Raw genomic sequence first — 15887 nt, 5'->3', positions numbered from 1 at the left:
ACATTGATAATGGCCGAGGTATGCTTCCTTGTTGTGATTGCTTTTGTTCTACTGTAAGAAGTATGTGCATCATTTAAATACGACTAGTATATATTAGTAAAAACAATGTGAGGTTTGTAAATGTCCCAAGAGCGGTTAGGTTTGGCAAATTCCCAAGATTGATCATTACCAGCGACTTTGCATCTCGAAAAGCGAAAGAAAATTTTAAAGTAAAATATAAGGGCCTTAGGTTCTCGTTTTGCCCAGGGCCGCCGAAATCTTAAGACCGGCCCTGGTTACGTAGAGTACTGCTCTTGATCGAAGTACTACACTCCTATATTTACAAATTGCAAGTTAATGAAACCCGTAGATGTGACCCGTAGATGTAACCCGAGGGGATCGGTCCCCTGTTACTTCATTTCATAGTCCCCACGAGCACCAGCTGGGCGTGCCCGCACTTTTATTGCAGGCCACCGGGGGGCGGGAAAGGGGCGCCGCTGGCCGCTCCACTTGGGCATTTTTTGTCGGAAGGGCACGAGCTGCCGCCATGGTTGGCCTAGAATTTACATCCGGGACAAGCCCGCGACACGCACTTAATTAGCACAGGCAGCGGCAACCTCCAAGCGCTTAATTAGCACGCGCAGCGCAGCGTAGGGGGGCGGGAGAGAGAGAGAGAGAGAGAGGAGGTGGATGGGCACCGACGCGTTCCTCCGGCAGCAGGAGCCATGGTTCGTCTCACTGGGCATCCTCGGCGCCCTCTACGTCGCCGTGGTCGCGTACCGCCTCTTCCACATCTCCGGCCTCGCGCTCTGCCTGCGCCAGCCCAAGGACCTCCGCCGCCGCTACGGGGCGTGGGCCGTCGTGACCGGCCCGACGTCCGGCATCGGCCGCTCGATGGCGCTGGAGCTCGCGCGGCGCGGCCTCAACCTCGTGCTAGTCGGCCGCGACCCCGCCATGCTCCAGGACATCTCCGAGACCGTCTCCCGAACGCACGGCGTGCTGGCCAAGACCGTGCAGTTCGACTTCTCCCTCGTCTCCACTCCTCGAGGTGAAGCACCACTGCAGCACACACAGTACTGAAACGTAGAAATAATCCAGATGTGCTGACTGATGGTGTTTTTGGCAGGGGATGAGGCGATGAGGCGGCTCCGGGAGGCGGTGGCAGGGCTGGACGTCGGACTCCTGGTGAACAACGCCGGGGTGGCGAAGCCGGGCGTGGTGTACCTGCACGAGGTCGACGCGGAGGCGTGGGTGAGCATGATACGGGTGAACCTGTGGGCCTTGACGGAGGTGACGGCGGCCGTGCTGCCCGGGATGGTGGACCGGGGGAGGGGCGCCGTCGTCAACATCGGCTCCGGCTGCACGGTGGCGCTACCCTCCGTACCGTTCTACTCCATCTACGCCGCCACCAAACGGTAATATGCAGTGTTACACTACCACACGTGCATTAAAAATCTAATTCGTACCGTAGGAATGAGCACGAGAAGAGAGTGCCAAACATCGACCGGGATTTGTTTTCGTTTGCTATTTTTCCTACTAAGATGACCACGAATTTAAGGAAAAAATGAAAATGAAAAATAAAAAGAAAAAGGAAAGAGAAAAAGAAAAAGAAAAGAGAGAAAAAAGAAGAAGGAAAAGGGAACAAGTGAACACGACAGACGTGCTGTCCTCGTGGTTACTTCCGTTGACCAACAACAGGAGGTCCCGGTTTCAAGTCACTCTGCGTGCTTATTTTTGCAGTTTTAAAGAAGAAGAAAAACTGCGTGTTTTGAAGAAGGAAAAAAACTAAAGCGGACCGGCCCAACAAGAACCGTGGGATCGACTTTAGGGTTTGTTTCGCCAAACTTCTATAAATTCAGGGTTTAAAATAAACTTTTTCCATTTGAAATAGGTACGTTGCTCAGTTCTCCAGGAGCCTTTACGTTGAGTACAGAGGCAAAGGCATCGATGTGCAGTGTCAGGTAAGTTTACAATTTTCTATATTAATTCATTCTACTATTCCCTTTCCATTTGATAATATAATGAACATTTATTTAGGACCAGCTTAACCAGCTAATGTTCGTCGGGAGCATGACAAATGCAAACGTTTACTATGGCAAATTCTTTAAATCACACAAGAAAATTTCTTCAAAACAAACACGGCAAATTCTGACAAAACGTAATGCTATTCAACAAAAATTACCATGCTCGCTTAAAGGAATTGCCATACTACGGACAACACAAATTGCTATAAAAAATGTTCAATATTCCGTGCTCCCCCAGCGGAGGTTCACTGAAAAGCATAACTGTTTTTGGTACTTAGATGTTGATATTTTTCTCTATAAACTTGTAGAGTTTTAACTTTCTAGAAAATCTATGTGCACTACAATATCAAATTAATGGAGAAGATATATGATCAACTGATGTACGCGACAAAGAAAGTAAAATAAAGATGCATCTCGCCAATCCATCAAAGAAGATCTGGTCTATCTTTTTCCCCATCGGCCCAAAAAACTGGACCGCCTGGTCCATCTCCTCCACACTTGATCTCCATGCCCTCACATGCCCTACGGTAGCTTTAGGGAACTTGAGGAAAACAACTAATTTAGTATTAAACAATCAAAAAGTTATAGATTTTTTTTACAAAAGAAATTTTTAATGTACTCATCAATCATGATAGTACAGAGAACACAAGAGGTAAAAAAAATTACAACCATGTCCATGGACCACCTAACAATGACTACTTGCACTGAAGCGAGCCGAAGGCGCGGCGTCGTCATTGCCCATCCCTCACTGAAGCCGGGCAAACCTTATTGTAGTAGACGTTCGGGAAGTCGTCGTGCTAAAACCCGAAATGACCAGCACACTAGAGCAGCAACCATCATCAATGAAGAGGGTTGTAGACCAAAAAGATCAAAAATGTAATCATACACTGGATCCAAATAGATCCATCGAAGACCAGCACCGACTAAATCTCGTGAGATCCGACGAAAACACACCTCCACACGTCTTCCAACAATACTGTTTGCACCATCGGGATGGGGATCAAACGTGGGAGACATTATTCCTACTGAGGGACATCGATTGCTACCACAACACAACCCCAACCAATATGTTAAACCTAATAAAAATGACAATGGGGTCCCTCCTGCCGGCGGGGGACCGAGATCCTCCGCGCCTCCATGGCCCAAAGGTCATCGGAGGTGGGGCGGATCAGCGGCGGCGCCGACGGGGGAAGGAATGAGACTTTTCTGGAGGAGGAGGAAAGGAGGCTAGCAGTTTTAACGAGGACTAAATTCTAAAAAGTTATAGATTTTGAATCTCATGAGCGGAAATTGCCATGTTCGCATAAAAGAATTGCCATACTACTGACAACATAAATTGTCATAAAAAAATTGTTCATTCTGCGATGCTTCCTCAGTGAACGTTCGCTGAATAGCATTACTGTATTTTTAAAAGGTCATGTTTCATAAACTTGCATCACATTTATAAGGAAAAAATATCTATACAATACGAAAATATATGTCTCACATGATGTATCTAATGATATATATGTATTTTGGACTTTAGATTTCAATATTTTTCTCTATAAACTTGTAGATTTTAATTTTCGAGAAAATTTATATGCACTACATTATTGAACAAAGAAAATATATGACCACTTGATGTACGCAACAAAAAGAGGGTAAAATAAAGACGCATCTAGCCAATGTTTGCTTACTAATGGTCGTGAGAACACATTCATACTAGAAACCTTCTGTCTATTTCTTTTGGTCTGTCTAGGACACATCTAAATGTGACATAGTTATGTCACATCTAATCGGATTTTCACTCTGTTTGTTGTCTATTTTTTGTCCTAATTTTTTTGTTTCTTATTGCTGCATTATATATTGTGGGAGCTTAGATGTGACATTCTTAAAAAATATCTAGATGTGAATTAGACAAATTGATCTTTTTTCCCTTCGACCCCAAAGGAAAATTGGACCCAGCTGCTCCCGTCTCCTCCACACTTGATCTCCACGCCCCCATGTGCCCTGTGCTAGCTTTAGCCAACTTGAGAAAAACAACTAATTTAGTTTTTTTTCTTATAGAATTATATTGAAGAAGAAGCGGCAAAGAAGCCGGATACAATGCCTTTCGGCCATTACAATGCCAATCAAAAAAGTTAGCAACCACATCCACCAAACACACCCACCACGCGTACTATGATACATGCTCCACCTAAGCCAACTGCATGCCAGTGGTGATGAGACAACCCACAGAGCAATCGAGCCGCGTCACAACCGACGCCGCGGACCTTTACAACAAGACCAACACTCGAGGTCAACACAGACCAACGCATCCCACCCATTGTGCCAAGAAGAAGTCGGCGCAAGTGATCGGCAGGGCCTGGGCGGACCAAGAGATGGCATCATTGAGAGAGCACCCGCGATGGTGTACATTGCACCAATGAGGCCCAGACCCGTAGTAGAAGCTGACAACGAATTGAGCCATGCCACTGAAACTCCTCGATGAACAAGACGGGGCCTCCAAGGAAGGGACGATGCCATGACACCGCCGCTGCCTGGTCCAAAGGTCGTACCAAGGGTTTCCCCTGAGCAAGAGGAGGGGAGTTGGATTGGGGCCAAAGCGACGCCTCTAGGGAGGGGACGGCGTCTACGGATGTCGCCATTGCTAGCCTTGACGTCGCATAGCAGGGATTTCTCCCAGCCCAAGACCACAAAACCCAATGTTCCAGAGGTGCTCAATCGGGCCGACCATCCTAATTCAGTTTTTTTAATCAAAAAGCTATACATTTTGAATCTTGTGTTAGAATTATGATCCAGTATAACCATTGGAGCTCTCGTAGATGAGGTGTTTGAAATTAGATCTCACGCGTAGATGTTTTAGCAAAATTATTTTTTGAAACCAATTTTCATGCTATAGGAAACACATTTTTGTTAGGTTTACCTACCATGACGTCGATTAGCTTGATGTTTAACTAAGTTGGTTACCATGAATGTCAAGTTGCATAAAAGTTTATCCTAAGTTGCCTGCCACGCTAGGGAGTAACTTAACATTGTCCTCACCTGCTTTCCATAATCAGTGATTACTATAAGCAACGTAGATTCAGAGGTAGGCAACTTAGCAACATCGATAGACCAATATTCACATTACCAGAGACAACTCATAAGTAATGGCAGACCACTGAGTTATAAACATTGGTAGGAGATTTTCACATTAATGCATGCAACTAATTAGCAATGACAAGGAAGCAACCTAGGAGAATGTTAAACAAATTCAATAGTACACATAGTGCATGAATGTTGTTTCTTCGTATCACTAAAGTTGCTTTGAAAAAAGTTTGTCAAAACGTACCTGGCCATATAGGAGATAGCTTCGAAACATCTAACCACGAGGAACCTAAGGGCGAAAATGAATCTTAATTACGATACTCTCAAGTTATACTCCTCGCGTACCAGTGCATTAGGCATATTATGAAAACCAAATAGCACTCCCAAATCTCCTAGGCAGGAAGCATGGATTGTTCCTTGTTTTCTTTCATGCCTCGTTTGGCCGGCCACACTTTCTCTCATGCGCATGTTAATTAGTTGTTAATTGCAAAATAAATGATATATGCATGCCGAGGAGAGAGGACTAAGGCGTTGATTAGGCGAGGGAATGAGGCTAGTCATAGTGAGGACTATAAGGCTAGTCATAGTGGGAGTAACTTAGCTAGTAACATAATGCACTTCGAGAAAATTCTGTTCATGTGGCAAGTAATTAATGAGAGATGGTAACATAGCACTTTCCAAGACAAGATGAGTCTATGAGCTAATAAATGAAGCCATCTATGATACTACTATTATGTTACTTTACATTATGAAGGTAGTAACTTAGACTAGTGTCATATGCATGACACTAGTCTAAGAGGGTGCTTGGATACGTTTTAGTCCCATGACTAAAAGTAGTGGGACTAAAACTTGCTAGCCTCATCCATGCTTGGATCCAAATACTAAAGAGACTAAAATCAAGTTATTGAGCATTTATTATTCTCCAAACCCTCCAATCCAGAACTTGCATGTGTTAAAGGAGAGGAATTAAATGAGGAGAGAGAGGGCTAATACATATTTTAGTAGGTTTTCTATGACTAAAAAATTTTAGCCTCAAGACTAGTCCTAGCCTCTCTTTAGTCGGGGGTGGTTGGAACTTTAGCCTCTAAAAGAGACTATTTTTAGTCAGACTAAAAATAGTCCCTTGGATCCAAGAACCCTCTAAGTTACTCCCCGCTATGACTAGCCTAAGAGTATGTTACTATCTTCATAGTGCAAAATAATAATGTAGCATCATAGATTGTTACATTTATTAGGTTGTAGACTCATTTTGTCTTGGATTATGTTATGTTACGGTAACATATGTTACCACAAACACCTCTCTTCTCATTAACTATTTGTCACCTAAGCAAACTTGCTTTAATTGTTTGTCATAGTGGAAGTAACTTAGATAGTAACATACCGTAATCCAAGACTAGTTTGCTTACGTGGCTTGTAGTTAATAAGGAGAGGGTGTTTGAAGTAACATAATATGTTTCCGTAACATAACGGAACCTAAAGCAAAATAAGTCCATAATCTAAGAAATGCAATCATTTATAATACTACTTTTAAGTTACTTTGCAATACTCCTTCCATCCACGAATAAGTGTACGTTCGGCTTCCAAATTTGTCCACAAAATAATGTACATCAATCTCCCCAATGCACCTTAAAATAGAAAATAATCTTCTCTCTCATCACACGATAATCAAGACCAATGATATTTAACAAATGGTCTCCTTACTCTAGACATGCTCTTAGCTCATTGAGAGTGGAGTAATTAAAGAGGAGAGAGATGTTGGCTTGCATCTTTTCAATGCATTTTTACTTTACTCCATAATCTGTTCTAAATTTTATATATGTATACTTATGCGTGGATGGAGGGAGTATGAAGGTAGTGGTATCTTAGGCGGTATCATGCACTTGGGAGTAGCAAACACGCTGATGTGGTAGATAATTAAAGAAGAGAGAGGGTTAAAGCAACATAGGAAGATACCGTATCATAATAAATGATATACTATTATGTTGGTGTCATGCATGACAGTAAATAAGATGATCTATGATACTTTCACATCATATAGATTTGTTGTGGTAAATATTTATATTATTTTTTACAAACTTGGTCAAACTTTGCACAGTTTAACTTCAGTCAAATCTAATATGCAGACTAAATAAAAACAGAGGGAGTATCATACACTAGTATCATATACATGATGATACTAGTATATGATACTCATTATGATTAGCCTAATACAGACTTATTTCATATGCATGATACGGCTAGTCATAGTGGGAGTAACTTAGCTAGTAACATAACACACCCCAATGCAAGTTTACTTACGTGGCAGCTAGTTAATGAGGAGAGAGGTGTTTAGAGTAACATATTATGTTACCATCACATAGTGCTTTCCAAGAAAAGTTGAGTCTATAAGCTAATAAATGCAGCCATATATGATACTACTTCTATGACACTTAGCACTATCTCTACTCATAATGGAGCAGTTGGTAGTCTCGCTTTCAGATTTTTTTTCGTCCCACCACTTTCGTCCGTTTTTTTGTAGGTTAACCGTCATAGATTTTTTTTGTCGCCTCCCCCACTTCATCGGTTTATTTTCACTTCACCCTCTCACACAACGAAAAAAACTGAACGGATCAGAACTTTCCATACTGATGCAAATTATTTAGTAATGTCTTTACGTAAAAGAATCAATCACAATCAATCACAATTAATCTTCATAACGTTTGTTTCTTTCCGAATCACGTCCATAACTTTCCTTCCTTGTTTGGGCAGAAACTGTTTGGTAGCAGAGATTAGGAAGCTTCCTATGAGTGTAGTAATAGGAAGTATTCTTTTTCTTGATGATTCGTTTCCATGCATGATGATAGTAAATTAGGCCAACATTCACCACTATTTATCAACGTCATCAATCGTATCCATTCCTACCAGTTTTAAGGGAATCTGCTCGCTATGTCTTTTTTAAGGGGATCCGCTCGCTAAGTCGTCGTCGCACGTTATTTTCACAAGCAATTCTCCTAAAAAAAGGCGTGGGTATTGGTAGTTGAACGCCCGCTAGGTTTTCCGCCTGTCCCATCCTCGCGCTGTGCCGCCGCCACCCGCCGAATTTCCAGCCGCCCGAGCCCGTTAACTTCGCCAGCCATCGGGTCGACTGCCCCCGCCCCAAACCCCCATCCCCGAGAACTAGCTATCGCCGTGTTGCCGCCCCAAGCTCCACGCCACCGGGAACGAATCAAGCGTCGTCCTGACACCGCCGTCGTCGGCCCAGCACCTCCAGCCTTGCATGGACAGCTTCAATGTGTAGTCTCCCTTGCTGTCTCACCTTCTGCCAGCGCATGCAGCGGCGGGGTTGGATGCATGCGTGCTTGCTAGCTTGCTCTCCGTGCGTACGTACTTGCTTTGCGTGCGTCGCACCGGCCAATGCGCATGATGCGTGTGTGCCTGCTTTTCTGTATGTGTATGCCAGCGTGATGTGTGTGTGCGTTGCTGTGTGTGTATGATATAGATGGCCCGAGTGTGTGCATGCTGTGCTCTGCTCTCTGCTGATCTATGTGTTGGTGCTCCTGCTATATGTTCATGCCATACAAATGAAATTTCTGTTAATCTTCTGACATGTTGAGTTGGTTCTCTCTGTCTTCTGAGGGGGTGAATGCAAAGCAGTCTATTAAGCCAGGCACTATTGCTGAGCTAAATTGACAAAAAAATATTGGTAGCCATAGTTGTAGTTTAAGTAGTAGCGAGTTGTCTGATATGTATAAAGAGCCCGTTGCAACTGAGCCCGTTGCTACATTGACAAAAAAGGTTGCCAGTGTCACTTGATATGTATGAGAATATTAAATGTATTATTAACATGATTAATATTGAACTCTTAAAGTTAATGTGGCCCCGTTGCAACGCACGGACGTTCTTCTAGTAAAGGTAGTAACATAGACTAGTGTCATATACATGACACTAGTCTAAGTTACTCCCCACTATGACTAGCCTACTAGTCTAAATTACTTCCCACTATGACTAGCCTAACTGGCCTTAAGCGGTTTGCATGTGAATTTAACGACTGCATGGAGTAGCTAAACAATAATGCCTATTTATTAGTTAGGGATTCATAGCTGATTTTTGGCTGGTTACGAGGAAGAGTTGTGCATGTTTATTGGATGGTTTCCATGTTGGATTTTTTTCCCTCGTCCAATCCATAGCCACCTAAGTTCAGCTGCATGCTGGTCATACTGGGAAGTAATTTAGACTTGTAACATGCATATGTTACTGGGCCTATATTATTACCTTATACTCCCTCCGTCCGGAAATACTTGTCGAAGGAATGGATGTATCTAGACGTATTTTAGTTCTAGATACATCTATTTTTATACATTTCTCCGACAAGTATTTTTGAACGGAGGGAGTATATGTTACTAGTCTATATTGGAGTATCATACAAGCCTTCATTTATTTAGATACTGACTCATTTTATGTTAAGAGGTGTTAGTTTCACAAACATCTCTATCCTCAGTAACTACTTAGAGCATCTCTAATAGAAGATACAAATTTAAAGATGTAAAATAGGAGATGTAAAAATTTATATCTCCAAAAAAGAGCAACTCCAACAGATGATGCAAAACGAAGATGTAAAAGTGCAACTCCAATAGGTGATGCAAAAAGAAGATGTAAAAACTAGTGGGCGGCGGCCGAATTAGGGCGGTGGTGGAGCAGCAGTGGCGGCGCGAATCGGGACGGCAGAGCAGCGACGATTGGATGCTTAGAGAGGAGGAGGAACGGCATAGGGGCGGCGGCGAAGGTGGAGGAGGGCCTCTTTGGCCGGAGGAGGAAGTCACGGCCGCCGCCGGCAGCCAATCGCCCGCCGCAGCCGTGTCCGGCTTCGAAATTTTTGCCAACGTTGGTTCGCCACCGGGTTGCACCCCCGCGTCATCTGCCGCTTCACGCCTTCATCGCGTGGCTTGGCGGCCCGCTGCTTCTTAGCAGGGAGCTTCGGCGCGACGTCAACCGGCCGAGGTGGGGCAAATCTGGGAGGCCACATGGAGACGGAGGCCAAATTAGGGACCGTGGTCACGCCGACGAGGGCTGCAGTGAGGTGGGTCAGACCAGCGACGGGTTTATCGGCGTCGGCCACTATGACTAGCCTGGTACGAAGGGAGTAGCTTTAATAAAATGGGAACTGAATTAATTGCAAAGGATTGCACCAGACTTGCTACACATCATCACATCCCGGTCTATCCTGCCCGCTGCCCATGACACGTCCCACCTCCCCACACCATCGGTCTCCCACCATTTCTTTGTGACAACTATCGTGGGTCTACTTGTGATCGTGCAATGCATGAGACAGTAAACCAGCTAGCGACTCAGTGTCTCAGCTACTGTATGTGACTGTGACCGGACGGTGCAAAGGCATGTGCGCGCTTGGCAATACTTCAATTTACAAGTAATTTCAAGAGTAGAACAGCCTTGATTTGTTGTTCAGGGATGTCATTTTAATTGCTTTTTGTTGCCAAACTCGCAATTGATATTCACACGAAAGTATTCATAAATATTGACATAAAATATGTTGCATCACATACACGTAGACACACATATCACATTCTCATTCAGCGCATGAGTCCACTGCATCTTATAAAACATTCATACATGTTCAATAATTCAAAGCCAACAAATACAACAAAGTTTTGCATAGTTCGCAACAAACAAATCAAAACGAGTAGGGAGAGGGAGGATATATGTGAGGATTGGACGAATGAAGAAGAAAAACGAAAATCTTACATTCTTTTTATGTAAAATATCAATTAGATAAGCCCATGCTTTGCAACCCGGGGATACATATTCTGATAGATTAGCCCATTATTAATGCGATTGGGTAAAATAATGTGATTTTATTTGGTAAACACTCATTTAGTAAGTATTTATTAGCTTACCAGAATAAACATAATTTTATTTGTTAAGTCACTAAAGATGGGATATTTAATGCGCTTTTAAAGAAAATCTGGTGGAAAAAAATCAGAGATGAGAGAACATGTAAAAACGAGGATGCCAGACTAAGAAGGGGTGAATATATAACTCCTCGGAGCATCTCCAGCCGCGCCCCCTCCCTCCCCGGTGACTTTTTCCGCGCTGGCACCGAAAAAACATCCCAGTCGCGCCCCCTAGGACGCCGAAATCCGCCGGCCGTTTTTTGGCCCGGCGATCGCAGGCCGAACCCGGCGCACTGGGGGGCGCTCGGGGGCTCCGGTGCAAGGGAAAAGCACGCGTGACCCACACCGTCAGACGACGCCTAGCTTGACGTGTGATGAAATATGAGTTTTTATTCGTTGAACTACATAATTGTAATATTTGTTGTTGCATTATTTTGTTGAACTATTTGATTTTCTGTGATGAATGATGTGATAAAAAAATATTTATGTTAAGAATTCAACGCCGAACCACGCTGAATATGGGCCGATTCTCGCCGATATGGGCCATTTTTCGTTGAAAGTGGGCCGAAAAACGGCTAGGAATGGGCCGATATCGACGCCTGGGGGAGACGGCGGGATGCCCAACCGCCCCCAGAGCCGATTCTACCGCCAGCTCGTCCCCGGACGACGTTTTTTATGCCTCCTGGAGAGGCCAACAGCTGGAGATGCTGACTAAGAAGAGAAAAATATTGTTTTAGCCCCTCAAGTTTATAAGTAGACGTTTGGTCTCTTCATCTATTTCCGGTCGACATTTGGTTCCTCAGGTTTCGAAACCAGCCATTTCTCGTACGGTCTTATAAGCATTTTGTCGAATAGTTGTCGTGTAGTTTCTGGGCTAGGAGGAGATATGCTCTGCAGCCTCGCACTCCCGTCGCTAGAGACGAGGGCCTGCCGGACCTCCTCCTGCCGTAGCCCCTACTCCAGGGCCTCGATCTCGACGTCCAGGACGTCGTGGACATGGCCACCGCCTTGATGTCCGGGCTCCAGCAGCAGCTCGCAGGACCGTTGCGCAAGCTTGTCGGCCTCAAGTTCGAGGTCGCAAGGATGAGGCACAACAGGAAGAGGCTGAGGAGGCTTCGAGCGCAAGCGATGGTGAGGTGTGCCTGCGGCCGGATGCGCCCAGCCGCACGTGGTGTGCTTCTTGTTGGCGTCGGGTGGCGAGGCGGCGTCGGCCATGGTCGACGGCGTGGTTGTTCCCGGGCGGGAGGTGGCGCACACTGTGAGGAAGAAGGGAGGCTGTGTAGGGAACCCTCCACGCGACCATCACCTGGCAGTGGCTTGGGTCGAAGACATCGCGCATGAGAGAGATGTGTGGATCATCATGTGCCAGGTGGCACTTATGTGCTGAGGTCAAAGGTCAATGCCGGTCAACATCAGCATGAAACCACCATTTGGACGAATCATACCCAGTTTGGAAACATGACAGATGAAATGTCCACAAAAGAAGATAAGAGGGCAAATATATACTTTGCATAAACATGAAGGACCAAAACATACTTTCCTAATTTATGTAAATCAGTTAAATATATAATTGGGAACTAGTACACAAATAGTGGAAAGGAGAAGAGAAATAGAGAAGCTGGTAAGAGAAGATCGACGGGAGGGTCAAACTGTAGCATTGTTAAAGCAGCTCCAACACGTTGACCCAAACGGACGCATATTTTATTCTTTTTTGTCCTTTTGGGTCGGCGTGTCCTCTCGTCATCTGCTCCGCTTCGTGTTTGGGTCAGTAGTGCACCCAACAAGCGGACGCATTTTCGTCCTCATGGCTGCTTTGCGGCTATTTTTGACCTCTTTTGGCCCAAGTTCACATAGTTCAAACAAAATACAAATATCTGATAGTTTCACAACCAAATAAATATCTCATAGTTTATAAGCCAAATAAAATTTAAATTGTCTCAAATACATTTGAAAGAAAAAATAGGCATTACATCAACTGGTTGACAACGTGAGCCCACATATACTCAACCAAATCATCTTGCAGATGAATGTGAGTTTCTCAATCACGCATTTGATGATGAAATTTGATGAACTGTGCAAACGTTGCCGCTCCTCCATGCTGAGGCACATTGTCACCCTGAATTGAAACCCTTGGTCATAGATTTCATCCGGACGCTCATCATGTACGCTCATGTTGTGCATGATCACACAAAGAGTCATTACCTCCCATAACTTCTTGGTGCTCCAAGTTCTAGTAGGATACCAAACGATGCCCATCGAGATTGAAGCACAGCAAAGGCACGCTCCACATCCTTCCTTGCACCCTCTTGTGCTTGGGAAAATCTCTTCCTCTTCTCTCCTGCAAGGTTAGGGATTGTTTTCACAAGAGTAGTCCACCGAGGATAGATACCGTCAGCTAGGTAGTATCCTTTTGTTGTAGTGGTGGCCATTGATATCAACATTGACTTCTAGGCAGTTGCCTTCTGCAAGTCTTGCAAACACCAGAGAGCGCCGAAGCATGTTGATGTCGTTGTAAGATCCGGCCATGCCAAAGAAAGAGTGCCAAATCCAGAGATCCTGTGAAGCCTCGGCCTCAAATGCATGCTTTCACATGGCCCCTATACTTCCCCTGCCAAGCAGAAGGGTAGTTCTTCCACTCCCAGTGCATACAATCTATGATACCAAGCATCCCTGAAAAGCCCCTACTCGCATTGGTCGCCAACAATCGGACTGTATCTACAGTAGTTGGCTCTCTCAAGTACTCCGGGCCAAACACTACCACAATCTTGTAGAACTTGTGCATGGAGTCTAGGCACGTGGACTCACTCATTCATACATACTCATCAATGAGATCACCGGGTACTCCGTATGCAAGCATCGCTACAACGCATTTCTGAAAAGAGGAGAAGCCAATCTTTCCCATGGCATCCCCCTTGCACTCGAAATAGTTATCGTACGCCACCACCCCCTCCCGGATACGGTTGAACACATTTCTAGCCATCAGGAAACGACACTAGAATATGTGGGGTTGGAAGAGCGATTTAGGGGACTGGAAGTAGTCCTGTCAAAGTAGGCAATGGCCACTCTTTCTGTTGCGATTCAACGCCGGAGTATGACCCGGGATCGAGCCCCAAACATCGGCCGCTTCCTACTAATATGGTCATGGACGACCAAAGCAGCAACCACAATCTCCTCATCATCGGATGAAGAATCATCCGAATCGCAAATGAAATTGTGGAAAAAATACTCGTCGTCGGTATCCATTTGTACCTTGCGGGCAAACCGTCGAACGCCTTGCAGGTGTGGTGGAAGAAACCGGCCGGTGAAGAGTCTTGCGCCTCTCCGAGACCAGATAGCAGGTCTATCGGCATGGAGGCGAACGTGACATCGTCTGAGAGCGAGGTAGTCGCACTTGTGTGCTGCCGGCAGGGGAGGCTAGAGGTGGTGGCGTAGACGTCGGGGTATTGCGACGTCGGCGAAAATGGTTCACCAAACACCGGAGTATGGGGCCGTTGGGGGGTGGCGTGCTGCTGGGGGAGGTATGTTGGTGCAGGCGGCCAGCCTGGGCAACGATACTGGGTGGCGGCGGCGACGGGTGGGACGGCAAGGTGAGCTGGTTGTCGATGGGAGGAAGGGGGAATGGCCAGTGTGCCACCGACTGGCAGGCCAGGGGGAGGCAACGGCGGGCGTTGCGCGCATCCGCTGTGTGTCTGTGCCGGCGCAAACCCGGCCCAAATTTAGGCCTGAAATGTTGCCCGGACAAAAAATGGACGTTGGTCCATTTGTGTCATGCGTGGCTGGCTTAAAGATATTTAGGCCTTTTCCTTCGAGATTGTAATGTGACACTTACTTAATCAATACAATCCCCTTTACTCCAAAAAAAAGTGCATAAGTGTACGAAATTAGTCTGAGGTTAATTGACAGAAACCACACCAATATGTTATTTGTGTCTGGTGCAGGTCCCACTATTTGTGGACACGAAGATGATGGCGAAGATGATGACGTGGGGAGGCCTCATGTCACAGTTGATCACGCCGACACCAGACTCGTACGCCCATGCGGCGGCACGCTGGATCGGGCATGGTCTCCCTGTCTGCATTCCCAACCCGGGCCATAGGCTGCAGATGTGCTTGTACCAACTATTGCCCGACAGCATCCGTGTTGGGGCTTGCCTCCACGAGTCCCTCCATCAGCGGGCCCTGAATCTGACCAAGGGCACCGTCGCACAGCGTTAAGGGTGGCCTGCCCCCCTAACGAATAATCTATCATGATATTACAAGAGTTGTATGAATTTATAGCAAGGATTTATGTGTGTGATCTGTATCTCTGAACCACAAGTTCTCTTAAATCGCAGTTCCTATGCACGGCTAATGCATATTGTATCTTGCCCGATGTGTACCTTAAAGGACTTTTGATATGACGGTACCAAGAGTTTATTTATATGATATGTATCTCTGAAATGTAATTTCAATTGCTGATGATGCATGGCTAGCGTGAATGGTATCTTGCCTAGTGGCCGATGTGTACCTTGAAGGACTTTGGATGTGAATGTAAATTTATGTATACTAGGTGATGCCTCGCGCGTTGCCGCGGGACATTAGTGAGATAGATCGCTTAAGAGAACTGATGGGCACTCTAGACTGACGGCTATCGGTAAGATATGAGAAATGAAGCGAACAAATTGCAACACCGACATGAAAATTTTCATAATTTCCTTGCGCTGCTTCAAGTCTGCATTTTCAGCACACTAAGTTGCAGACAAATATGAAGTAGGAGACGCGCTAATACGCCAGAGTCTACAAACATTGAACATTTAAAGATAAATATTCATCATTGCAAGAATTTGAAAAGTACATGTTGTTAGGCTATCGAGTCTGAAATTTCTGAAAGTGAAGAAGTATAATAAGTCAGAAATATCTTAGTACTGCACTTGAAGATCTATGAATGC

General features: G+C 45.2%; 1 protein-coding gene across 1 annotated transcript; it reads left to right on the top strand.

The window, feature by feature from the left end:
* Nucleotides 1-597: 597 nt before the first annotated feature.
* Nucleotides 598-15404, top strand: LOC123152177 (very-long-chain 3-oxoacyl-CoA reductase 1). Its single transcript, XM_044571795.1, has 4 exons — nt 598-1027; nt 1106-1394; nt 1871-1940; nt 14899-15404. The coding sequence occupies exons 1-4, from the start codon at nt 670-672 to the stop codon at nt 15172-15174; spliced, it is 993 nt and encodes a 330-aa protein (XP_044427730.1). The 5' UTR covers nt 598-669; the 3' UTR covers nt 15175-15404.
* Nucleotides 15405-15887: the final 483 nt, after the last annotated feature.

The sequence above is a fragment of the Triticum aestivum genome, chromosome 7A (genome assembly GCF_018294505.1).
Source record: "Triticum aestivum cultivar Chinese Spring chromosome 7A, IWGSC CS RefSeq v2.1, whole genome shotgun sequence".
Lineage (NCBI taxonomy): Eukaryota > Viridiplantae > Streptophyta > Magnoliopsida > Poales > Poaceae > Triticum > Triticum aestivum.
This window is presented reverse-complemented; position numbering and strand designations above follow the sequence as displayed.

Excerpts from the sequence above, each read along its gene's own strand:
- LOC123152177 (XM_044571795.1), top strand. The coding sequence starts at position 670 with ATGGGCACCGACGCGTTCCTCCGGCAGCAGGAGCCATGGTTCGTCTCA. Across the intron at positions 1,028-1,105 it reads CCTCGTCTCCACTCCTCGAG|GGGATGAGGCGATGAGGCGG; the intron begins GTGAAGCACCAC and ends TGTTTTTGGCAG. Across the intron at positions 1,941-14,898 it reads GCATCGATGTGCAGTGTCAG|GTCCCACTATTTGTGGACAC; the intron begins GTAAGTTTACAA and ends TGTCTGGTGCAG.